Below are 25,742 nucleotides of genomic sequence, written 5' to 3' on the forward strand. Positions count from 1 at the left end.
TGTCCCTCTCCCGGCAGCTTAACACGTGACATGCAGCACTCTTTCACTGCCTCCGACAGATTATGCCATCTCGCGCCGATATCTCGACAGCGACGGGTCGGAGCGAACCGGGAGTGGCACGAACGGCACGAAAACATGAGACAAACGGTCGCACGTATCACGTGCCACGCGCAGAGACGGCTTTGCCCCCTTCCACGGATTTGCGTGTTTTGTGCCACATCTCGGCACTCATAACACGAACCGAGTGGCATCCGTTAATAGGGAATCGAACGGGCAATCACGTGACACCATTTGTTGCGTCACACGTACCGTATGTCACGCGTGCGCGCCCTAACGGGATTATTTTGGCCATTTCTGCCTGTCTTTCACGTTTTCACGTCACCGCAGCACCTAGAACCGCACATCAACCAGGAAAAGACAGAGAATTCAAAATTATGCCTTTTCAACTTAGCGCGGCGAAGCAAGTGTGCAAACGCTTGTTTAGTACCAATGTAGACCCGGCGCACGCCCGACGTGCCAGCTGAAAGCTACGTGGTCAGGTTTAGTACCTTCGGCTTAGCGCCTTCCAGCATTTCGTGCTCTGTATGAGGTTACCCTGCGCCGCGGTGCTCAGTGTTGTGGCTGGTTCCCTCAGCGGTCCACGGCCCCGGCGGAACCAGACAGGGGGACGCCGGCTTGTCACTGGCAGCAGCGTCGACTCCTCGCCGGCCGGCCACCACGCAGCAAACCACCATAGCGAGTCAATTTAATGGCACCACTGATCCGTTACGAAAACCGCACAGACACCCGATAAAACCAAGTAACAACGTACGCACCACACCCAACCTAGCGAACTTGACCGCACCGACGGCGGTCCATCGTGCCGCGAGATTGCGCAGTATTGTCGCCGCCGGCGCGCGGCGGCCGCCTCGCAACACGGCCTGTCGGCTCTGACTACGCCGGCGGACCGAGCCCGCCCCGCCCGCTCCTCGCGCCCGACCGGCCGGCTCACAACACGGACCGACAGCTTTGACTACGGACCGCCGCCGCGACCGGCGTCGCCCGGCACCACCCGTTCACTTCCGGTTGACGGCGCGGCCCGTAGCCTTGTGGGGCAGCTGCACGAACGGCGAGACGCCGCGCACCGTCGAGTGGCCCAGGTCGTCGCTGGAGATGTCGTACGCCAGGTGCTCCATGCCGATCTCGGGGTCCGACTTGGCCGCGTGCACAGCCTCGTCGATCTGCTTGCGGATCTCCGTGTCCATCTCCTACGGACGGAGGGCGGCGCGGCGTCAGCGGGGGCGGACGGCGGCGCGGCGTCAGCGGGGCGGCAAGCACGGCACACCGGGATCCCGTCCCACAGGCGGAGCCAGCGGTGAGTTCTCGGCGGGAATGAACGGAAGCGCGCACAACGGGGAACGCCTTCGTCCCCATCACATTGAGCAGGCGCGCTGGAAGGCCTCTGAAAGTCCTTCCCCGTGGAAGGGTGGGAGGGTGTGACGTCCGCAAACTGCCATCTCAAACTATTATAACTACTATTATATATTACTATACTACTGTAATATCATAAACTACTATTATATATAAACTATAAACTATAGCTATAATACAGCATTCACAAGTGTCAGCAGACACAAGGTGACATCAGAAATCCCTTGCGTGCAAGACAGTCATGACACTAGGTCAAATGTTGGCACGCCCTCACAATGCAACAGCGAACACTAGGTCAATGTTACATTCGTTTGACGAAAATCAACACAAAAACGTTCACAATCGGCAGGTGATAGAAATAACAAGATAATCAGAAGTGTACGCATTCAACTTTGAGTCAACGCGTGCAATCCGTTCGTGCGCCTTAAAGTGCATTTCTCAGCAGGTTTCGCCCACATCTGCAGCGCTGAAGGCCAGCCCCCGGTAATTTGGTGGCGGGGTCTTATTTCAAGGTAAACTACAAACTCACACATGCCAGTGGACATAATTTTGGAATCCAACGAGTGTTAGTGCGACACCACGCACGCCTCCGGTCCCAGATCCCCTCTCGGGGCCGACCAGCGCGTCCTTGACCTGACCTTCAGCTCGTCGGCGCTGACCAGCTCGGAGGTGAGGATCTTCTCCCGGAACGAGGTGATGGGGTCGCGGTTCTGGCGCACCTCCTGGATCTCGGCGCGCGTGCGGTACGACGTGCCTGGGTCCGACATGGAGTGGCCCGAGTACCTGCCGAGACGCGAAATTGTCCATTGAACTGAACAGCATGACTTGGGTGGCGGGTTCAGCATGCTCGCTACGTTGGGCAGGTACTCTGAGCCTAAAGTCACCCGTGCAAGCCATTCGAAATAAAGTAATAGCAGCAGAGTTCCGGCGGCTTCGGTCGCTATCCTCGAGAACACTATTGTCCTCGTTCCCGGCCGTGGTTGCGACTACCGCGATGATCAGAGCGGGCGGACCCTCCTGGCAGGCAGACCCTCCTGCCAAGCAGCCGGCCGTTCACCCGCGCACAGCGGACGGGCACTGAGTCGCCACCCGTCCGATCCCGTTCAACGGCACGCGCGCAGTTTGGCTTCACCGTGCCGGCCAGCGCAGGCGCGCGGCCCCACGGCCGGGCTCCCGACGCCAGCACCGGCACTGGTGAGGGAGGGGGGGGGGGGGGGCGGCCGCCGCCGCTGACCTGTAAGTCTCCGTCTCCATGACGACGGGTCCGTTGCCGGCGCGGCACTGCTCGGCCGCCCAGCGCGTGGCCTCGCGCACCGCCAGCACGTCCATGCCGTCCACCTGGGGACAGCCGCGCCGGCTGGTGAGGGGCGGCGGCGTCCGGGCGCGGCGTGGCGACGCGACTCCGTGGTCGGAACCGTCAGCGTCACTCACAACCTTACCAGAGCAGAACGAGCCCGTTCACCAGAGGCAACTCTGCACGAACGAACACCCCTAACGATAGCACTGGAAGGGCGACGAAGCGATCCGCCTTTGCCAACTCCCGCTGCCAGGCGTGCACACCTCTGCAAACGACCCCATGACGAACTCCCCACGTGCCCCCAGATGACGTTACTCGCCCGGACGAGCCCACCGCCTGGCGGGCGGCTGGCGCGCCACGGCCCGTGCCGCACCTTGATGCCCTGGATGAGGTCGCCGCGCGTGTAGTAGTCGGTGTTGTGCGAGGCGCGCGACACGGACGTGCCCATGCCGTAGTGGTTGTTCTCGCAGATGAAGATGACAGGCAGGTCCCAGAGCGCCGCCATGTTCATAGCCTCGAACAGCTGGCCCTGAGGAGGAGAGGCAGACCGGGCGGCACCGTGACGCACGCGACACACACCTCGTCACGCTGACACATGCGACACACACCTCGTCACGCCGGCACACGCGAGACACACCTCGTCACGCCGACATACGCGAGACACACCTCGTCACGCCGACACACGCGACACATAACACGTCACGCTGACACACGCGACACATAACACGTCACGCTGACACACGCGAGGCACACCTCGTCACGCTGACACACGCGAGACACACCTCGTCACGCTGACACACGCGACACATAACACGTCACGCTGACACACGCGAGGCACACCTCGTCACGCTGACACACGCGAGACACACCTCGTCACGCTGACACACGCGAGACACACGTCGTCACGCTGACACACGCGACACATAACACGTCACGCTGACACACGCGAGACACACCTCGTCACGCTGACACACGCGAAACACATCTCGTCACGCTGAGGCTGTTCCGCCGCACCCACCGCACCGCCGTCATCACGAGCGGCTCAACCAGTCGCGGCGGACCACGCAGCGGGGCGACAAACGGGCGAGCTGGCACAAACGACACGCCTGCTGATTTGAACATGATGTGTTCTCGAGACAACTGAGGCACAGTGGGCAAATACGCCGTGCCATGGGGGGAGGGAGCGACTCGCGTCTGATCGCAGTGCTTCTCGGCGGCTCGCTCCACACCGGGCGGCGGTGGCCGCTGACCTGACCTGACCCCGGCCGCTGACCTCAACTGATCTCGGCCGCTGACCTGACTCGGCCGCTGACCTGAGCCCAGCCGTGGCCGTGACCGCGACGGCCGACGGCCGGCCCGGTCCGCGCTCTCACCTGGTTGGCGGCGCCGTCGCCGTAAAGCGTCAGGCAGATGTTGCCCGTCTTGTTGTACTTGTGCGCCAGCGCGATGCCGGCACCCATCGGACACTGCGGGAGGAGCAGCGCCGCCTGACGACCTGGTGGGCACTACCACTCGCCCCGCGCTCCACGCCTCTCCAAGAGGAGCGAAGTAATGCACGGCAGCCGGTGATGTGATGATTTACGCCGCTTTGGCAGTTCACGAATGTCATGGAACATGCAGAATCGTTCTGCCACTTGAGCTGAGAGCTGAACTGCAGCGAGGCGTTCTAAGCTTAAACGGAGTGCGGTGATGAAAAGACGGTCAGGAGCAGTCTGATTTCGCATCAAACCACGTCACCATCAGCCTGACAAGAGAGCTACGCGGCGGCTGCGGAAGCGCCAGTGACTGTGAAGTGAACTGCGAAGACGACCACCGGGAATGCCAAACCGTCAATTATGACTGTTCAACTACACGAAGTCCCGGCTTAACCTCCAGCGCGGACGCGCGAGACTCCCAATCCTATCGACCGTGCGCCCAAAACAGCATTTTGGCTTGTGCGCGCGCCGTACCTGAGCTCCTACAATGCCGTTACCACCGTAGAAGTTGGGCGCGTACATGTGCATTGAGCCGCCCTTGCCCCTGGCGCAGCCGGACACGCGGCCGGTCAGCTCAGCCAGCACCTGGCGGACGGCGGGGTACACGGCCGGTCAGTTCAGCCAGCGCCTAGCGAACGGCGGGGTACACGGCCGGTCAGTTCAGCCAGCGTCTGGCGAACGGCGGGGTACGCGGCCGGTCAGTTCAGCCAGCACCTGGCGGACGGCGGGGTACGCGGCCGGTCAGCTCAGCCAGCACCTGGCGAACGGCGGGGTACACGGCCGGTCAGTTCAGCCAGCACCTCACGAACGGCGGGGTACACGGCCGGTCAGTTCAGCCAGCACCTGGCGGACGGCGGGGTACGCGGCCGGTCAGCTCAGCCAGCACCTGGCGGACGGCGGGGTACACGGCCGGTCAGTTCAGCCAGCACTTCAACGAACTGCGGTGGTACAACGGCCGGTCAGTGCAGCCAGCCGCCGGGCGAACGGCGGGGTACAACGGCCGGTCAGTTCAGCCAGCACCTCACGAACGGCGGGGTACACGGCCGGTCAGTTCAGCCAGCACCTGGCGGACGGCGGGGTACGCGGCCGGTCAGTTCAGCCAGCACCTAGCGAACGGCGGGGTACACGGCCGGTCAGCTCAGTCAGCGCCTGGCGAACGGCGGGGTACACGCTCAAACAGCTCACGCGCACTGCATCAGGTGTATTGTGACCGGCCCCGGCGAACGGTGCGATTCGATCATCATAACCTGAGATAGTTCGGTGATGCGATGGAAATTAACGATAGAAAATGTCACTTTAGTTGCAAATAGTGGGCTAGAAAACCAAACATGCTACAAAGTGAACACCTTACTCCTTCTGGTACATACGCAAATCACGACACTTCAAGCGCTCAACAATGCTCGCAACACAGACGCGACCCACTAACATCCACTCTGCCGCCCCCGGTGGCAGAGCGCGGCGCCGCCCACCCCGCGCCGCCGACGGTTGTCGGTGGCCGGGCTCGAGCGCGGCACGCGCTAGCAGCCCGGCCTGCCGACGGCGGCCTCACCTCCTGCGGTGTGGCGCCCATCTCGAACGTCCAGCCGTGGCAACGGTAGGCCGTGATGACAGAGTCGCCGTCGACCAAGGCCGCCTTCATGCCGACACAGTTGGCCTCCTGCCGACGGCAGCAGCAGCGTCAGCGGGGGCAGCAGCGGCAGCGGCGGCAGCAGCGGCAGCGGCGGCAGCGGCTGAAGCGGCACCGGCGCGCCGGCTGCCGTCTCAGGGGACCGTACCGCGTGAGCACGCCGTGTTGTGCTGAACGCCGCTCCGCAGCTCACGAATATTGACGCCCTTTCCGCAACGCCGCGTGCCCTCAAACTGAGCTCGGTGCTTTAGCCGACGGCGGGAAGACAGAAAGGGACGAAACGGGGGAGCATTAATGCGTCATTAACAACTTGGATGTCAGCTCAGCGAATGGTGTGGCTTGTACACTTCGAAAAAGAGGACTAAGACAATCATCCAACGTGATAAACCTCCATGCTCGCGCCGCAGTGAGGGACGACCTCCGATCTGGCAGCGCGCGTCAGCTCTGCGCCCCGCGGGTCGCTCTGCGGTCCCACCTGGCCCGAGTAGAGGTGGCAGAAGCCGCGGATGGCCTTCTCCTTGTAGAGGTTGCCGGCGGCCGTCTCCATGCGCCGGATGGTCTGCATCTGACGGTACAGGTGCAGCGCCTCGTCCCGCGAGCACGTCACAGACTGCGACGGTGACGTCTCGGCGCGGTGCATGGCGTACGGCTGCGGCAGAGACATCTGGTGAGCGTCTACCCAACGACAGCTTACTGCGACAGACATCACGGTGACGAACGGTGCACTAAATCGTGATCAATGCTAGGTCCTTATTGAGTACGATTTACGGTATTTTTTTGCACCTAAGTTGACGTGAAATTGTGTACGTGTGGCTTTTCCCGTCCTTTCCCCTTTTGGCTGTGGCTACCACCACTATCCAAATTGAGCCGGTTTTGGGCGCTGTCAGCTGGGGAAATCCGCTTTACCCTTGGCGGAATACGTGTAATTAACATTTCACATATTTCACAGGTTGGAATGGCAACTAAAACGGACTGGAGTCTCTGAGTCCGCGGCCCCTTCCTGATCATGTGTTACAAAGCAAAGGTACAGGCGCGGAAGTCACAAGCGTTTGATAATGGACATGACAAAATGCAATTCTGTGCCACCGACCTGCCTTTAAAGGGATTTTAGGCCCACGCTTTTTAACTTTTCGCTTCTTGTCAGATCAGACGCGCGTGATTTCATCGGTAACACTAGTTTTCTCGAAATCTCTCTGAATATTTTCAAATATGTATTTTAATTTGCCGCTCCAGCGGGAGAAATCTCATAGGCTCTATTCCCATCACTATGAAAGTAATGCTCCCCATTTACTGCATCCCAAAACATTCTGAAGACATCGGAACGCGCATTCTTAAAAAAGAACGGTTCACAGCACGCTGTGATGCGAATCTAACCCAAACATGAACGGCCGGAAGGCAATGCCGTGCCCACCGAGCAGCTGTTCTTCACACTGTCCGCCATCTGGAGCGTATGAAGGCACCCCGTGGCATCCCAGGGACAGCGGATGGAAGCACCCCGTGGCATCCCAGGACCAGCGGATGAAGGCACCCCGTGGCATCCCAGGGACAGCGGATGAGGCACCCCGGGGCATCCCAGGGACAGCCGATGGAGGCACCCCGTGGCATCCCAGGGACAGCGGATGAAGGCACCCCGTGACATCCCAGGGACAGCGGATGAAGGCACCCCGGGGCATCCCAGGGACAGCCGATGGAGGCACCCCGTGGCATCCCAGGGACAGCGGATGGAGGCACCCCGTGGCATCCCAGGGACAGCGGATGGAGGCACCCCGGGGCATCCCAGGGACAGCGGATGGAGGCACCCCGGGGCATCCCAGGGACAGCGGATGGAGGCACCCTGTGGCATCCCAGGGACAGCGGATGGAGGCACCTGGCATCCCAGGGACAGCGGATGGAGGTACCCCGTGGCATCCCAGGGACAGCGGATGGAGGCACCCTGGGGCATCCCAGGGACAGCCGATGGAGGCACCCCGTGGCATCCCAGGGACAGCCGATGGAGGCACACCGTGACATCCCAGGGACAGCGGATGGAGGCACCCTGTGGCATCCCAGGGACAGCGGATGGAGGCACCCCGTGGCATCCCAGGGACAGCCGATGGAGGCACACCGTGGCATCCCAGGGACAGCCGATGGAGGCACCCCGTGGCATCCTAGGGACAGCGGATGGAGGCACCCCGTGACATCCCAGGGACAGCCGATGAAGGTACCCCGTGACATCCCAGGGACAGCGGATGGAGGCACCCCGTGGCATCCCAGGGACAGCGGATGGAGGTACCCCGTGACATCCAGGGACAGCGGATGGAGGTACCCCGTGACATCCCAGGGACAGCGGATGGAGGTACCCGTGGCATCCCAGGGACAGCGGATGGAGGCACCCCGTGACATCCCAGGGACAGCGGATGGAGGTACCCCGTGACATCCCTGGGACAGGACCCGATGGAGGCACACCGTGACATCCCAGGGACACCCGATGGAGGCACACCGTGACATCCCAGGGACAGCCGATGGAGGCACCCCGTGGCATCCCAGGGACAGCCGATGAAGGCACCCCGTGACATCCCAGGGACAGCCGATGGAGGCACCCCGTGACATCCCAGGGACAGCGGATGGAGGCACCCCGTGGCATCCCAGGGACAGCGGATGAGGCACCCCGTGGCATCCCAGGGACAGCGGATGGAGGCACCCCGGGACATCCCAGGGACAGCGGATGGAGGTACCCCGTGGCATCCCCAGGCCCATCAGGCGGCATGCTGTGCTACTTTGGCGACATGGCACCATACATGACGAATTTATCCGAGCAATCACTGGGGAGAGACGACTCCTGGCGGGCAGGACGGTCCTCCGCACCAGACATTACGCCCAGAAAACGTCAGCGAACCACCGCTCATTTTTTATAGAAAATTATTCAGCTAGATATTCAGTGAACGTACAAGGCAACACATGCCACGACAAAAGCTTGGTAGAAGCGAAACAAAAACCGTGTGCTTCAGCACTGCTATGCCCGCGGCCTTCCACGAAGTGAGGACATAACAATAGTAAAAGATAACAACGCTGCTGCGCGTACGTAATAACCATAATCATAAGATTAAACAGAGGTCAAACAAGTGGCCCGGCTAAGTGCGCGCATCGCGCGGTGCGAGCGCACCTGTCGAGCGATAATGCTATTGGTAGTCGCTGAATGGTGTCTGTGTTACATGTTTTGCATCTGCATGCTTTATCTCCTGTAAGAATCACGGGTCCGTAATAGCCACGCTTCACGGTGGATGGCCGAAAGGAAGCAATAGATGCATATATACAAACAAACATACATACACACATACACACGCACACACGCACGCACGCACGCACGCACGCACGCGTATATATATATATATATATATATATATATATATATATATATATATATCGTCACTGTCTCTTCATCATAAAAGTTCGTACCTTCGTCTCGAAGGTGGCCTCCGTGCTGAGGCTCTTGGAAGCGGACACCAGGGGAGAGACGAGTTTCTGGAACAGACCGGGCGCGTCACCGCCGATCCATGGCCGCCCGCGCCCACACACGGCCCCCCTGCCCCACCGCTGTCACCGCCCCCTGCCGCGCACCACGGCAGTCCGGCCTCCATCCTTCCACTGACAAGATCTGGTGTCGCGCTCGGCCGGTGGGGACGTGTGCAGCCCCTTTTCTCACGGGCGCCTCACGGCTTATTGTGCGGGCTGTTTTGGCCAGTCAGGAACGCAGTGCGTAGGGCGTACACACTTGACATTAAAAACACGTTAACACTAAACATTCTCGTCCGGCGCGAGCTGCTCTATTTACGACGTGTACCCACTGATTGACGGTTGTAAATTGGCTCGTAGAGCCGAGCTTCACACCGCTGCGCGGTATCAAACGCATAATCAATGCAGGTGCAAAACGAGCGCCTTGACGCAAATCTCACTGGTAATGAATTGGTTCAGGTTACTCAAGCAAAGTAAAGCATGAGTTCGTATGCTCGCTGTCTGCATCATTTCGGAAACAAGTGACGCTGTGTGCCTCGTCCTTGCTATACTGAACCCTTCACATGAGGGCTCCCTGCCAGAGGTCGCGCCGAATCAAACGCTGAGCCTAAAACGCTGAAATGACGTCAAAGGTTGCGTCAAGTTTTGATGGCACTGTTTCTCAAAGTCCGCAGGATGTTCCGAAGCAATTCTGAGGTCAAACGGCTAACCCTGCCAGCCCTAGCAGGGCGCTTGTGTGAGCGCATGCACCAACATGATCCGGCGCTGCCTTGGCCGGTCTCACCGAACACCCTCACACCGATGTGGCTATGGATACATGTAGCAGACTGGCAGAGCTTCCCTGCACGCAAGAGTTCAGCCGCCCCACGTCCTGGATAGTCGCAGACGGCGCGAGTCATCTGCGAAACTACCACTGCCGGCGGTCGGCGGTGTCCGCGTCCCACTGGGGTCGGCGCGTATTGGGCCATTCGACTGTTGCTCATATAAAGCAGCACCAAAGCGAATTATATCCCGCCTAAGCCAAATTAGTTTCGGACCACCACTGTGCCCTTAATATGCAGCTACACCCCTGGGAGGACACAGCCGTCGCGAGGTTGACTCTCTCGCTAATCAAACAGATTAAAACGGCTACAACAGTAATCGTACACATGCCAACAAGCAAAGCGTGGTTGGTCCCAACGGCGTGTCAACCAGCTCAAAAACGACAATTACGGCAGCGTCAGTGTGAAAAGGATGAGCATGAGAGGACACATCCATGCCGCACGTCTTAACCTCCAATGTGAATGCACAACGGCTCAAAGGTAAAACAAATCGCTAGTGAACGGTGCATCCCATGCGCGGCACATGCCACCGCTCCAGGCTGACTTGGTGGGAACATGGCCTTGCATCGCAGGGCGCAGTAGAGCGCAGTGCATGACCTGCAGCGGCTGTGTGACCTACGATGGCCATCGGCCGGCCGTTGTGGATGATCGAAGGCCAGTCCAGCACGAATAAGGCCGTGGCAAAGCATGTAGCAACATCCGCCGACGTGCTTCATACATAAGATGCGAACATAACAGGCTGCGATGTGCGTATCTACAAAACCTAAGCGATGCGCCGCGAGCGGCCACTCTATCGCAGCACGACACCGAGCTACCAGTGATGACTCCACAAAGTCGCCATAGCCAAAGTCGGGCGTCTTCCACGAGGCGAGCTGGCGGCAACAGGAGCGCGACTTCACACACGGCGTCGCACATACGCAGTACACTGGGCTGTGGTGGACCTCAGGTGGCCACTATGCACAACGGATCGTTACACACGGACTGGGGTGTCCCTCAGGTCACAGCTCCGCGCAATGGTCGCTACGCAGGCACTGTGGTCTACCTGGCACTACAGCTCCGCACACTGGGAGGCTACACAGTACACTGGGCTGTAGCGCGCCTGCGATGGCATTTGTGCACAATGGACCGTTACACGGCTGCGGGTATGCCTCCGGTCACAGCTCCGCACACTAGACCGACGGCGACTGGTCCTTCGGGGTCCTTCGCAGGTCCCGCTCCCGCGCCTCCGCAGCATCTGGCCACGGGAATAGCGAACTGCAGGCCCCTTCACTACGCTGAGAGCTCGGGCCGCCTCCAGACTGCCGAATGCATCGAAAGCTTTTTGGCTGTCCACTATCATTTTTAGCGCAGTTGGCCAACCTTCGCTCTTCAACATTTTCCGAGGACTCGCGTTTCCCATCCATCCGTGCAGACACAAATCAAAGCCGACCAACGGGTGTTTTGGAGTCCGGAGTGGGAGTCGCGTGATGTGATTTAATACGGTAAAAGCCAGCGCAGACTCCTCCCGGGAGTGGTCTTCGTCACTGTACTCAGCCTCTGACTGCCACAAGAGTTGCTCAAGGTCATCCACAATGTCACAAGGTCAGCCGCATGACTGATGGTAGTTACAGGCTCCAACAATGACCTTTACATGCTATCCAGTTGTCTTGAGTTCGCTACAGCTATTAGGATAGTTTGCTATCTTAGGGACACAGGGACCAAAACCTCGGCTTCCATGTGCTTTCTGGGGGTTCAGCTGCATGGTAGGTCACATTGGTAGCAACTCAACTGGGGGTAATAAACTGGGCCCACCAAGCTGGGAGTAAGATCCGAACATTAAGTTGAGCTTTAGAGCAGTCCTGTGTGGTCATGGTGTATCAGCATTGCAGACAGTTTGTTTTCCTTCTGGGACTCAAACAAGGGCCTCAACATATAGGCTCTCAGCTCCATCTGCTTTACCTCGCAAATGTGAGTCACCTGTTAACACATCAACAGATGATATCAGGTATTTTGGGGAGCATTTGAGTGAATTGCTGCTTCAGCATCTGGATGTCAAGTTCGAATAGGTACTGTGCTGACGGGGGTGAAATCCTTATTATTCATGCATTCTGAACACATACTGGCTAGATATCAGAGCACTTTATCAAGCAGTATTAATGACATGGTACCCTGGACATTGTGAACAAAAAGCTACCAAAAAAATGCACTAACATGAACTACACAACAGACATGTTTATGCTGAACAATGATACTACCATAACATACAACAGCCACCATACTACTATATGACTGTTGGGCCATCTTCCTCATATTGACAGAGGACTTGACAGTAACCAGAGGCAACCAGCCTCACATAAATGCCCGGTACAAAAAGTGTGTTACTTGTCGCTATTTGCAATGCAGATAGTCAGCCATGAAAAATAGCTTCATATTCACATATTGACCAATGGAAAATATGGTTATATAGGAAGCTAGTAACAAATACATCCATAATAAGCTATGGTGGTCATAATACCACACCAGAAAAAAATAAGCACCAGATCACAACATTGACTGTTCATACTCATGCAACACTATGGATTTAAGTCAAAATCCCCCAACTAAGCATCTTTGCCAGTATGCTAATAACATAGCTATATCAAAGGCAACAGAATTACTGCAATCAGGGATTAAGCCACCTTCTGACCGCGTCACTCACCTGCCTCAGGGGCTGTGCCCACAAGGAGCTGGCGATCCTTGAGGTAATCATGTTTCACTGTGTGCTGTATGCTGCAGAAGGCAGGTTGCAGCAATCTGGCAACAGGAAACAAAATGTATGTGAATAGCATCAATCCAGTTGGTTTGCAACATGGTCGTGCACAGGGCAGAGTAAGATGGCAGACTAGTTATCACGCAAATCACGTTCATCAAATAATTTAAGGCTATCAGGCCACAAATCAAGCAATTTTGATCTTTTTTTGTTGTTTATTTAGCTATCAAACTGGATACAACAGACATATCTCCTTGAATAGCAAGACTCTGTAACTTCAAAAAGAACAGTAATACCATACCCAATCTCATTATTTCTCTTGACGAAAACTCATATATGGCCTTGTAGCATCATAAAACAGAAGAGAACATCACTGCCATTTTTCAGTAGTGAAGATTTTGCCAGAAGCTTTTTAATGGACGAATTTCTGTGGCCAGAGCTCATGTTAGGCAGTGCCTGTGTGAGCAGTAGCGCAGGCGGGGACAGAGGGGCGCGTGTCCCCCCCCCCTTCCCCACCCTTAGGTTCCGAGATTCCTTCGGCCCCCTCGGGACCTATCACAATGGGCCCAATTTGAGCGCCCGTAAGGCCCGCCCGAGGTCGCATGGAGAGGCCCCAGCTCGCGGGGCCGAGCATTCTGATGCCAGCCAAAGGGCCCTGCATGTCAGAGGGCCTTTTGCGCCGATCGGAGACCAGCGTCTGCCAGTGCACCACAGCGCCTAATGGGGACCCTGTGTTGGCAAGGGAGCCTCAGTCGGCCAGAGGCAGTGTTCGATGAGGCCCGAAGAGGGGCCGGGCAGCCTAACGGAACCACGATCAAGGATCTGGTTGGAGTGCATAAGGAGCTGAAGAGGTAACTGTAGGTCACATAAAGAATCCCGGCCTGTAGAGTCATGACCCGAAGTATTCGTCAGAGATCCTCTTGCATCGTTCGAGGATCTCTGAGACAATGTGGGTTTCTGAATCGGCCAGAGACCACGAACAATTGAACAGGGGGCTTCCCGTCAGTTTGAGCCCTTGTGGGGGGGAGGGACATTTTCCAAGCAGGAGCAACGCCGGAGGCCACGTTTGCATTGGTCTAGTTGTCTGATACAATGGTTGGGGCCTGTGTGCATGTCAGGAGCTCACAGTGTCTTAACAGCGAGTTCTGTGTCTGCAAGTGGCCCCGAGTCGCCAGGAGCTGTCTCCGTGGGGGCCCGACGAGGCCCCCGAACGTCGCGCCTCGGGACCACAGATTACAGACCCGACTGGACTCCGGCTCGGCCCCTGTGGTGCCGTGATTTGAAACGTCAGTCAGAGGGCTTCCATTAGGGTCCCTTTATCAGGGTTCTTTATCCTTATCATACATGGCCTCCCCAAGGAGCCAAACAGTCGGCTCCACGTCTGTCCGAGCCCTTAGAACCCACTTCTCAAGCAAGAACGAGGTCGAGGCCCACGATTCGTCACTGCTCAGGGTCCCTGACACAATGAGGGGCTCCTCGGCTGGAGATTACCAGCGCCGGACAAACGGCTCTGTGGCGGTCTGAGCTTTAGGGCCCATTTCCAAAGCAGGGACAAGGACTGGGCCCGCGATTTACATTGGTCGGGGACGCTGAAAGTGTGGGGCTCCTGTACTGGTTAGGGGCCCAGTGCCCAACAGGGTGCTCGGTGTTAACATGGGGCCTCAAACCGGTCATGGGAATGTTTGCTCAGCAGGGGCGCGGCACAGACCCCAAATGACAGGGGGCCTTTTGCGTTGGTTGGGGCACTCTGAAAATGTACGGAAACATGAGAACTTGATGAGTGTTCATGTTGAGGCAATGGAAGGCTCCTGTGTCAGTCAGGGCCTGTCGTACCAAATGGTGGGCCCACCAAACCCAATTCCAGCACGGGCCCACTGAGATTAACTGGGGCTCACAAGAGCCAATGATTGGACCGCCTGCAGCTATCAGGGATGCTGCTGCGTCAATGAGGATTCCTGCGCCGATCCGAGGCCCAACTGCGTGGGTCAGAAGGCCTCCCGCATCAAGGATGGGACCAATATGGTATGATGCATCCCTCTAAGGGCCCCCAGATCGACCAAGGGATCCCGCCCCATGTCGCCAGGAAGGCAGCCAGAAGACAACCTGGGTGGGATGGAATGACCTTCCAGCCTTTGACCAGGAAGAATAATGTGCCCCCTAGTGTTCTACATAAGCTGGCTCCTTGCCCAGAAAGAACTGAGGGGCATCCTTAGGGCTGAATAGAGTGGGTTGAGGTCGAGGTGAGTTAAAAAATAAACAGGGTCATTCCATGTTTGCCTATGTACATTTCTTCTTTTGCAGAATCACTAGTGAGACAAGCCACATCAAAAGGCTTGAGCCTGCATGCCCAAAATCTCGGAAGCAAGGACAGCCATGGCCTGGGTCACAGTTTCCCTAAAACCAAACAGCATTGGCCACTACAAGTCACACCAGGTTGCAGGCATCATGCATGCAAGAGCAACCAAAAAATATATTTGTTCATATCTGGCATTCATGAGTATGATTTCTAGATATGACAGTCATCCATTGGCTCTCAATGTTGTACTGGGTACAACAACATAATTGAGCAATGCTGTATGACAGAAGATATCTACTAAACACAGGAATTGTGCTGCCTCATGGAGCCTTTTGCATCTAAAAGTTTACCAATAGTTATAGGTGAGCTTATTTCATTGTCTGATGCTTCTTTCATTGCCTTCAAAAGTGAAACACCCCCTTTTAAAGGGTGTGCTCTACATTTATATGTGGTCTTGGAATGAAATAATCATCTGCACATAATTCAGTGCAGTTCACAGCCCTGCTCCCTGTAAGATGTAAGTCCCTCTAGTTTCTGAGCTACAAGACTGCAAAGGTGTGCATGTTATTTTGTGCAGACTGTTTCCAAGTAACCCCTGCAACCATGGCACTGTCATTCTATTGTGCATGCAGCAAACAAAGACATAAAAAATATAATATGAAGCAATGAGCTATCTATATCTGCCATTTGTGGGCACAGTTTCTGTGTTTCACAGTTTCAGGCATCAATTAGCCCTCAATCAATCCTGGGTAAGGTATCATGACACTGTTAAACAATGTCATAGTGGTGAGAATCTTTAATAAAAAAACTGTGTTATCTACTGCAGCCTGCACCACTTAAAAAGTATCCCATTAGCTATAAGTGAGCTTACTGCACTATATCTGATGCTTCAAAATCTTAAAATGTGGAACCTTTCCTTTCATGCTGCCTTGGAAATTTTGCTGGTTCTGGCAAGTATGTTAAAAATCTGTGCATAAAAATAAAAATGGAACATAAAATTTGTTAAATGAAAAAGCACCAAGCCTACTAGTTTGATGGTGCTCAAGGCATCACTTGAGAAAATACTACCTTAGCTGAAAGATAACTGCACTAATGGCCTTGACTGATGCTCATACCTTTAAAAACAAAACTGTCAATACAAACAGCTTCATATGTGCTGCATAGTTTCAAAAAGTATAGCATGTGAGAGCATACTGCTAAGAAGAAAGCACTTACATGGGAACCCAGAAACTTACAGGATAACAGGCCACCAATCTTCAATACAATCACTGAGAACAGCTAGCATATGGTACATACTGTCAACAATTGCTAAGGAATGTCCTACAGCACCAGCTGTGTTCACAGCACAATTTCACATGGGCTTTTTGGTTCTCATTACAAGCAAATATTTCAGCTTTTTTTCTCACTCCCCAAGAGCCAAACAAACATTTGCATGCTGGCTCAGAGAACCTGTGGATTGAAACAATCAAGACCTTGCATTTTCAGACCTTGGTATCAAATTGTGCGACCCAATTTCTGTAATCACAGACATTCACCATGACCATCACGGTATGTCACACATATTCACCGCAGGTGTGTTCTCCACCGAATATACAGCACAATCAAAGGATTTAGACCGTGTCATGAGAATAAAACTGTATAATGGGCAGTTCACACTGATAAATACGAGCATTACTAACGATTCCACCAGTCTTACACCACCGACTCACCGGCCTCCCACCCGTCTTCAGCCGTCAAGGGCAAGGCGATGGACGACGGTCCGCGAATTGGGGCAGGGTCTAAAAAACTGGCGTATGGTGTAAACACGCAAGTTTTCCGAAACGACTCGTCCGATCGCCTTGAAACCCTCACCAATCGATTCCGTACAATGCGCTGAGTCATAACAAGGTAATATCGTGACCTGGCGGGAGATGAGACATCTCGAAAACACGAAATGATAATTTTACATGCGAATGCAGACAACTAAGATCTCAGAGTCGACTGGACCCATCAATGTGGAATAAGGTGTGTCATAGAGGGGGTGAATCTCTTGGAATCAGCTGAGACAAAGTTTTTTTGGCACACGGATTAGTGATAAGCTTCCGGCTCTGTTGCGCCGCACCAATGTTGATGTTCGTGAGGCGAGAGCAGTTTTTCTTTGATAGGCCAAGAAAACCGTATGTAATACTAGCGCCACCTATTTTACTCACTGGTATCACTCTCCAACAAGCCTCAAAGCTGTCGCTTTCCACACCAATGGTACTTGGTGGATTAAGTATGAAATAGATATCGTGAAGAGTACCAGTAAAACATCGCTAAACAGCTTTTAAACTGACTTTTTGGTGAATAACATTATTTTTTGGTAAAATCCAACGCTGTGCAGTTATGATAATGCTCCAGTAGACCGGGCTATGTTCAAGTTTGTCATTGCTAACGCATAATTGTTATGTTGATTCGCAGTTCATGTGCTTTTTGCGTGTGAGATATGGGTTTATTAGTTAAGTTTTGCTGGTAGTGAAGTATTCCTTTCGAACAACTGCTTGCATTAGCACGCCGAAGGCTACACCGTCGGACACAAAACATTTTGTGATAGGCCACTCAGCTCTACTATCCCAGCACCAACTGCCGACTACGGGAAAGCATTGAGCTACATCAGGTGTCTGAGCGAATCGAAGAAGAATCTCACTAAAACCATCTTCAAGACCGCGATGGTAGAAATCAGGGCACCGTGGACTAATGAAGCCATCCCTGTCCATGATCTAAAATACGTGACAAAATTGATCGAGAGGGATTTATTTCATCCCAACAGAGCTATCAGTAAGAAAGCAAAGAAAGAAAGGGAGTGACACGGCAACGCGAGGTGCGGAGGATGGTCAGACAACTTCAAGGGCGTCATGGCTCGGCCGCCAGTGAGGTGGTGTCTGCTGCTGAACCTGAGTCGCCTTCTTCGCCGACTGCTGAGCCCTCGCCGCCTGCTGAGCCAGCCCTGGCTGCTAGTGCTAACCCCGAGCCTGCTCCGGGACCAGGTGGTCTCAGCGCTGGCGATTCAGCCGAGAGCACGGATTCTTACGTGGTTCCGTACAGGATAGAAGGTGGCAATGACGCCGATTGTTCATTCCGGCTGAGACCAGTCAATGTAGGCTTTAACGTCAACGATCTGACTGACACCGCTCTGGCGTTTAACAGCTACGATGGCTCGAACCGGGCCGCTGCTTGCTATCATCAACGCCTTTCAACAAGACAGCAGAGACGGACTGGCTACTTGAAATCAAATCTCGTAGATCCTAAGATCTGCTGCGCAAGAGACAGAGTGGGAAAGGAGACGACTCGTTAAAATTTTGAAGCAATCCACGAGTCATGTTTGATTATCCTTTACTCCGGCGGCCGCGAAAGCAGGGGCTACATGAGCCTCACGGAGCCAGACGAATGCCGTCGAGAAACACGTGGTTGCCATCACTGAGCCAGGCAGCCGCTACGTGACTCCTTCTACGTCGAGTTCGGCCGCGCCCTGCACTTGTTCAACGAGCTGCGCTCCGTGAGCTCGCAGTGCGACGGTCACATGAAGGTGCTCGGCTGCGATGGCACGTCCGTCAGCACTGAAACGATAGGCGACGTGTTCCGGCTGTTTGAGCTGGCCATCATGTCACCCGTAGACTGGTTCATCTGCCAGCTGCACGGCAACAAGCTGAACCTCCTCCATCTGCTGCTGAGCTTGGACGACACGACCACGGGATGGAGATTTTTCTGGACCCATCGGCAAGACTTGTGCCGGAGAGGTCTGGGAGAGGGGCGCTGTGGCATCCAGGCCTAGGTCGGGGCACGTGCCAAACCTGCCGGTCGACCTGATTCAGCAGCTGAGCACCAACCAACAGCTGCTGTACCTTCTGCCCCCGGCATTCAAAACGGCTCTGTCCGAAACGTGGTAGTCCAGCGGCGAATCGGACCATCGAACCCTGTCAGGTAAATATGAAAACGCACTATATTCGAATAGATAGCAATGAGTGTTAAAATATCATCAATTATCAGTTGATATTTCACGTGCTCGCTGTTGAGCATTTACTTATCGTCATACCTTGTGCCGTAGTATGTCGCATCACTTGCTGGTTGGTTCATGCTTACTAGCATATTTGTTGTTACATGCACTAAAGAGGCGCAATTATTTTTGTATGATCTAATGCTCAGTTCGTAGCAAATTGTTCTAATATATTCGCTTTTGTTTTCAGATGGCTGACACTGGCCACTCGTCTGCTGCTAGTTCACATCCCTACCGAGACCTCCAGCAGCGCTCTCAAGGACCTCATCCAGTGCGTGGTCGGCCAGTATGTGTCGGTATGGTCCGCCATCCGGCAAAACAGCGGCTGCGACTCTGGCTTACGCAACTTGTTCCGGAGCATCGCGCTGCTCCGCGACTTGCCGCAGCACACATAGGCCACGGTGCAGCCGGTCCTCCAGAGTAACGGGTACTGGGTCCGTCCGGAACAGCTGCTGCTTGACATGGTGTAGGATGAGAACCGCATGGTCCGCGAACAGGCGGTTCCGATCGTCGCGCCGCTCGTAAGCGGCAAACCGAGGATCTTTTTCATCCCAGGGGTTCGCTACCTCAGCGGTAAACTTCGATGCCGTGGGGTACAACGAACAGATTCCCTGGCACGGACCAGTCAAGTAGCCTCCACTGCGAGAATTCAGCGACTGCGAGCTGCGGAACGAAGTGCAGATACCGCTGGCCATCTTGCCCTATCTGGTTCACACTAGGAGTGTGACGCAGCGCCACACTGCCGAGGGCGTCTACGGCTGGAGCTGGAGCTTAAGCAGTATGTAGAGCCCAGCTGCGAATGTATTTCTGCTACCGTGGGATCTCTGCCAACACGCGTTTTGGGTTTCCCGTCTGTAATCAGTTGCTGCTTGGGCTGGTGTATCGAATACACAGGCTTGGCAAGGAGCAACCTGTGCATGGAGTCACCCTACCGCCCCCCCCCCCCCCCCCACCCCCCTTTCTACGTCCGTGGTACAGGGTGCAGAATTTGCTGTATGTATTAAGTTGTAAAGCGGACAATATATTCTGAGTCATATGCTATGCATAGTTTTGTTTGCATCACATGAGTTGTCTTAGAGAAGTACAAGTTTAAAGCATTACTAACCAGCAGATTCGTGCAACAAGTTCATACTCAGCAACACATAAAGCTTCCGCCAGAGGATAATCATTTGGGCAATGTCTGATCTGCATATTAGACCATTAGACCTCTGACCAAGACATTCCCGCACGACAGCTGAAGGAATACCCGGTAGCATCGTTTCTATACGCAAAGGTATTTTGTGTCGCGTGCCGCCCACGGCTTGGTGTTACCTGCGGCGGCGGTCGACGCCCAGCATTGGGTGACTGCAACGCCAGGCGTCGGTTTACGGCGATATTTCGATCGACTCACGCATGACGAATTTAAGTTTTGGGGAAGAACTTTTGCTATGCCGGGTACTTTTGGACTCCTGCGCCAAATAATTTATTTGTCTCACTTGATTTTGTTACTGATGACACACCCTACTGTGGAATCATTGGATGCCCATGTCCGATAACCTGCTGCAGTTCCAAATTTGGTGACCCTTGATCAGTTCGGTAGGTTCTGAGCCATAAGTTGTCTGCAAGCAAGAACTTTGGACTTTGTAAAATTTGACGGCCTTCGACCTGACATAGTGTCACCATATACGGAACCTGCAACAGGGAATTAGGTGTGGAGCATTCCCGGGTAACGGTTTGGCAGTGATGGGCTCAGTAAGTCCTGAGCCATAAATTATCCGCAAGCAAGAATTTTGGACTTTGTGAGACTTGACGACTCTTGACCGGACCTAGGGTCACCACATTTTGAAATTCAAAGCGGAATCAGGTATGGGGCGTCCAATGGTGAAGGTTTCATAGTGATTGGTCCATTAGTATCTCAGATCTGAGTCGTCTACATTTGCATGTAAAATTTTATTTTTGCGTTTTCGAGGTGATTCAACTCAGGTCAGGTCTCAGTATTGCCTCTCTCGACTCACCTCATTCCACGAAATCAATTGTTGAAAGCTTTAAGGCGATCGGACGAGCCGTTTCGGAAAACTTGCGAGTCTGCGTCAAATGCCAGTTTTTTAGACCCTTCCCGCGAGTTGCGTTGTGGCGCACCAAAAACCTAGGGCGCGTGCGGCTCAGGGAAGTTATTCAACGGATAATTGTCTCTTCGAGAACTGTCCACGGAAATTATCCATTTGTGATTGGCAATCCCGGATATCATCACCCACTTTCGTATCCCACGCGACATGCGCAGCTAGGGGTCCCAGCCTACCCGTGGGTTCCGGTTATGCATAGCGAAAAAAAAGATTCTCCATCTGATTATGCTCTGAAAGTTTTCCGGGTCACGTCCTGTGTGCCGGTAATCATTTATGATGATTATCTATGTTGTCAGTGCCGGGCACCATTCCTGACAAATTTTCGGGATTATAACTTCATGTCCACAAGTGTTTTTTTTTTTTGTCTAAACAGAGCGTTTCAAGCGTTCGTAACATTGATTACACCAACATTTTGACAAATTAATGTGCTACAAACATTACAGAGCAAACACGTGCAAGAAGCAAAGGAAACGAAACGTATTTCCTTCATAGTAGGGAACAGGAAGTCTAGTGAGATTTCTCCCTCGGCATCGGCTACTTCAAATCTAAATTCTGAGCTATTCAGAAGAATTTTGAGAAAGCTGGTGTACTGATCAAATCGCACGCGCATGAGCTAACAATGAGTGAAAAGTACAAAAAAGTGGCATACTCCCTTTAGCTCGCGCCCGGGGGGCCGGTTGAATATCCTTTGCCCCGGGTGGGCGGGAGTCAATTCGCCCTCCCCCCCCCCCTTGAGACCTCAGAGACTAAGAAAGCTAGAGATATAAAATTTACGTAGTGTGTTGGCCTATACGTGAACTCACCTGTGTCAGAATCTGATGTTCCTGGGTTTTATCTCCGGGTGAAATAAGCTCCAAACCTGTCAAACTCCAGATGCGTACTTAAAGTGCCACTAGAACCTAGATACCTGTTCTAAGCAAAAGGTCACTGGTGCTCATTTAAGGGCAGTGACCTTGCTTGGCCTTTCGATGGTCATGGTGACCAAAATCATATAAGACCACTTTGAGTTTTGCATTTGAATATGCGTCAAAGCTTAGGCAAGGCAGTATGTTCTTGAAACAAAACCTATGACCTATGACCTAAGAGCGATGTCACCTCGGGTCAGTAAACTATTCTGACCTTTATGAAGTCCATGGAAGATGTATTATGTCGCTACTTTTATCAATAGAGCCTAAATGAGCACCAGAAACTACTCCATGTCCCCTCGAATTGTCCTCGCTCAATCCATGGTCTGATTTTGATCCGCCATGGGTCAGCGACCTTATAAAGTAGATCTAAATTTTTGATACCAAGCGATTTGCTATTTGATTGTCTACTGCCAAGCAAAATTTTGCGCGGTTACGCCGCGCCATTCGGAAACCATTCAGGCAAAACCTTCGGGGTTTAAACTGAGCCTCCACCCACCCGAGCGCGCGTTAACCCACGAAATACCTGCACTTCGGGAACCGATATTTAGTGCAGTGAAGAACTGTCGCTCTTCTGTTTTCAGGTATAATGAACATGTCAGCTAACCGATGATGGGCGCAGTACATTTCGCGCAGCTTGTTTCTTCTGTCGCGGCGCATGGGTTGAATCCGTAGTGAGGATTAGCTGAGCGGAATGGCAATCTCATTCTCATCGGCAATATTATGGGTATGAAACACGTAGAAAATACATGTGCAGACCTGAAACATGCATCAATTTCACCAATAGCTTTGTAACCAGTCGTACGCAACATGCAACTAGGGCAGAGCTCCGTCCATAAGCTTACTTGGATCTCCTAGCTGCGTGAAACATACTTCCGTGAAAAATTCGCGGTAGTCGACAGTGTAGGATCTCAATATGAGATCCCATGCTTTATAAAGGAAATACAAGGTTGGCAGCTCGGCTATGAGTAAAGCAAGTTATGCCAATTCGTTTTAAAGGGAATATTCCACGGCCGAAGATATTACGGGAAGCGTCAGATATGATAACATATATCATCTACAGCTATTAGTGTGTCATTAAGTGAAAAACTGCTCCAGACAATACAATTTCTCTATTCAGTACATCAACACGTGTAATAGTTAGTCTTCAACACGTCATGGGTTGCGTCATTTGTATGTCGTTAAGGTGCTGCCAAAAAAACCGTGCGAAGTTGCCACATTTGCGCTCAATTGTAGTATTTTCAACCTTCCTGAGAGATGGCAGCGGAGTACTGAAAGTGTTTGCTTAACTAAGTGCTGTGTTTTGACCCTTTCTTATAGTGTTCTTGCATATTTATCCGTGAGTTTAAGAAGTTTTCTTGTTTTCGCATACGCGGTTACGGTGCTTTTCTGAATTTATTCGATCACATGTCCAGGGGCGAACATTGTGTTTCTTTGTAGCCTTTCTTTGGAGTTATACTTACCTTTTTTACCTACCTTCACCTTTATCATTATTCGGGGACACCCGATTCCAAGCGCGCCACAAGGGTCCCAAAACCTTTATTTTTAAGAGGCAATAAATGTCAGGGGAAATTGAAATGCCCGAGCAACTCAATTGACGACATCCTGCATCAGTTCATATGGCAAAGAGGACGCCTAAGCCTGGCATTCGGCGTACCAAGGTTTATTTTCGGAAGGCACCAAATTCAAGCGGGCCTTTTCGAGAGCACCGAAACCTTCAGTTTCTAAGGGAAAGCGCGATTTATTTGATTTCTGCCCTTGCCAAATCCTGAATCGACCCATTCGATGAAGAGGTATAAAAAACATTCATCGCGGATGGTAGCCCTTATTTTAAAAGGCGCCCAACGCCAGAGAGCGCACGAATGGCACCAAAACGTTCATTTTCAAGAGGCAACCAATTCCAGGGAGCACCACAGTGTTTGTACAAACCCATTGACACAATCCGGGATCGGCCCATTCGGCGATGGGTCACCAAAACTTTAATTTTTGGACACCGTAACTTTATTTTTAAAAGGCACCAAGCCCAAGCGGGTCATTTAAATGACCCCAACGTCTTCATCTTCAAGAAGCGACAAACCGGACCAACACAACTTCTGTGCCTTCCGCCCTGACGGAATATAGACCAACCCCTTCGGTGAAGAGATGCACAAAACTTTCATCTCGGGTACCATGGTCTGTGCTTTTAAGAGACACCCAAGTCTAGGAAGGCATCACAAAGTGTTTGAAACCCTCCAATTCCGAATGACTTAAAATTCTAGGCTGCACCATAAATTTCAAAGAACAACTGATCACGAAGAATCAAGGAAGCCACCATATGTGGAAGAGGGGCACGTGACCGATACTAGACAACTAGGTCCTGAGGGGCCGACGATCAAGGGTCTGATCAGAGGGACCGACTGGCCGACGATCAAGGGTCTGATCAGAGGGAACGAGTGGCCGATGATCGAGGGTCTGATCAGAGGGATCGAAAGGCCGACGATCAAGGGTCTGATCAGAGGGACCGAATGGCCGACGATCAAGGGTCTGATCAGAGGGGCCAAATGGCCGACGATCAAGGGTCTGATCAGAGGGACCGAATGACCGACGATCAAGGGTCTGATCAGAGGGATCGAAAGGCCGACGATCAAGGGTCTGATCAGAGGGACCGAATGGCCGACGATCAAGGGTCTGATCAGAGGAACCAAATGGCCGACGATCAAGGGTCTGATCAGAGGGACCGAATGACCGGTGATCAAGGGCCTGATCAGAGGTATCGAAAGGCCGACGTTCAAGGGTCTGATCAGAGGGACCAAATGGCCAACGATCAAGGGTCTGATCAGAGGGACCAAATGGCCGACGATCAAGGGTCTGATCAGAGGGACCGAATGACCGGTGATCAAGGGTCTGATCAGAGGGATCAAAAGGCCGACGATCAAGGGTCTGATCAGAGGGATCGAAAGGCCGACGATCAAGGGTCCGATCAGAGGGACCGAATGGCCGACGATCAAGGGTCTGATCAGAGGGATCGAGAGGCCGACGATCAAGGGTCTGATCGGAGGGAGCGAGAGGCAGGCGATCAATGGTCTGATCGGAGGGATCGAGAGGCAGGCCGGGGCAGATTAATGGACTCCGGTCAGAAGACGAGACTCAGAAGGCTGTCGCAGGGCCTCTTGCACCGATAGGGGACCGCCTGGGACAGTAAAGGTCTCTATGTCAGTTAGGTAATCGAGGTCACCAATCCTGAACGGTTGGTTCCGCACCGGTCTGGGGCCTGGGGACCACTTTCCCCAGTTATGAGCAGGGCCGTGTCTGCAAATGTTAATCAGAAGCCTATAGTATTGGTTGGGCCCTTGAGACAGTGAAAAGCCGCTGTGCTGATCAGGAGCTCATAGTGCCTGTCAGGAGACTCCGTGTCGGCGGTCTCAGTACCGAACGAGGATCCTCGTTCTGTTACAATTACACTTAAAGTAAGTTGGCAGTTACAGCAACAAGAGAAATCGAGATAACGCCACTGTGTCATGAGTGTTTGGTTCTTTTCGTGGGAATGTCTTCCGAACATTAATCTGCGACTTGCTTGCACCTGTCTGCCGAGCGTCGA

At 53.6% G+C, this 25,742-nt stretch overlaps 1 protein-coding gene across 3 annotated transcripts; it reads right to left on the minus strand.

Annotated features, from left to right (window-relative positions):
- Positions 1-728: 728 nt before the first annotated feature.
- LOC119103526 (putative pyruvate dehydrogenase E1 component subunit alpha, mitochondrial) lies at positions 729-16,973 on the minus strand. 3 transcript variants are annotated; one of them, XM_037227103.1, is made up of 11 exons: positions 16,856-16,973; positions 12,800-12,894; positions 9,245-9,310; positions 6,285-6,458; positions 5,732-5,839; positions 4,657-4,767; positions 4,081-4,173; positions 3,081-3,236; positions 2,645-2,748; positions 2,049-2,193; positions 729-1,247 (listed from the first exon to the last, which is right to left on the minus strand). In XM_037227103.1, the coding sequence occupies exons 2-11, from the start codon at positions 12,848-12,850 to the stop codon at positions 1,056-1,058; spliced, it is 1,200 nt and encodes a 399-aa protein (XP_037082998.1). In that variant the 5' UTR covers positions 12,851-12,894; positions 16,856-16,973; the 3' UTR covers positions 729-1,055. The 3 variants fall into 3 exon arrangements, with proteins under 3 accessions (XP_037082998.1, XP_037083001.1, XP_037082999.1); XM_037227106.1 differs by having other exon boundaries at positions 16,843-16,867; XM_037227104.1 differs by having other exon boundaries at positions 16,826-16,862.
- Positions 16,974-25,742: the final 8,769 nt, after the last annotated feature.

This window comes from Pollicipes pollicipes, unplaced genomic scaffold, assembly GCF_011947565.3.
Source record: "Pollicipes pollicipes isolate AB1234 unplaced genomic scaffold, Ppol_2.1 Scaffold_5724;HRSCAF=6776_pilon_pilon_pilon, whole genome shotgun sequence".
Lineage (NCBI taxonomy): Eukaryota > Metazoa > Arthropoda > Thecostraca > Pollicipedomorpha > Pollicipedidae > Pollicipes > Pollicipes pollicipes.

What these genes read in the sequence shown, in the direction of transcription:
- LOC119103526 (XM_037227103.1), bottom strand. Translation starts at nt 12,850, where the DNA reads ATGATTACCTCAAGGATCGCCAGCTCCTTGTGGGCACAGCCCCTGAGG. An exon ending in AGGCCACCTTCGAGACGAAG is followed by an intron (nt 6,459 to 9,244) that starts GTACGAACTTTT and finishes TCTCTGCCGCAG; the next exon opens with CCGTACGCCATGCACCGCGC. An exon ending in TCAGCGCCGACGAGCTGAAG is followed by an intron (nt 1,248 to 2,048) that starts GTCAGGTCAAGG and finishes CTCCGTCCGTAG; the next exon opens with GAGATGGACACGGAGATCCG.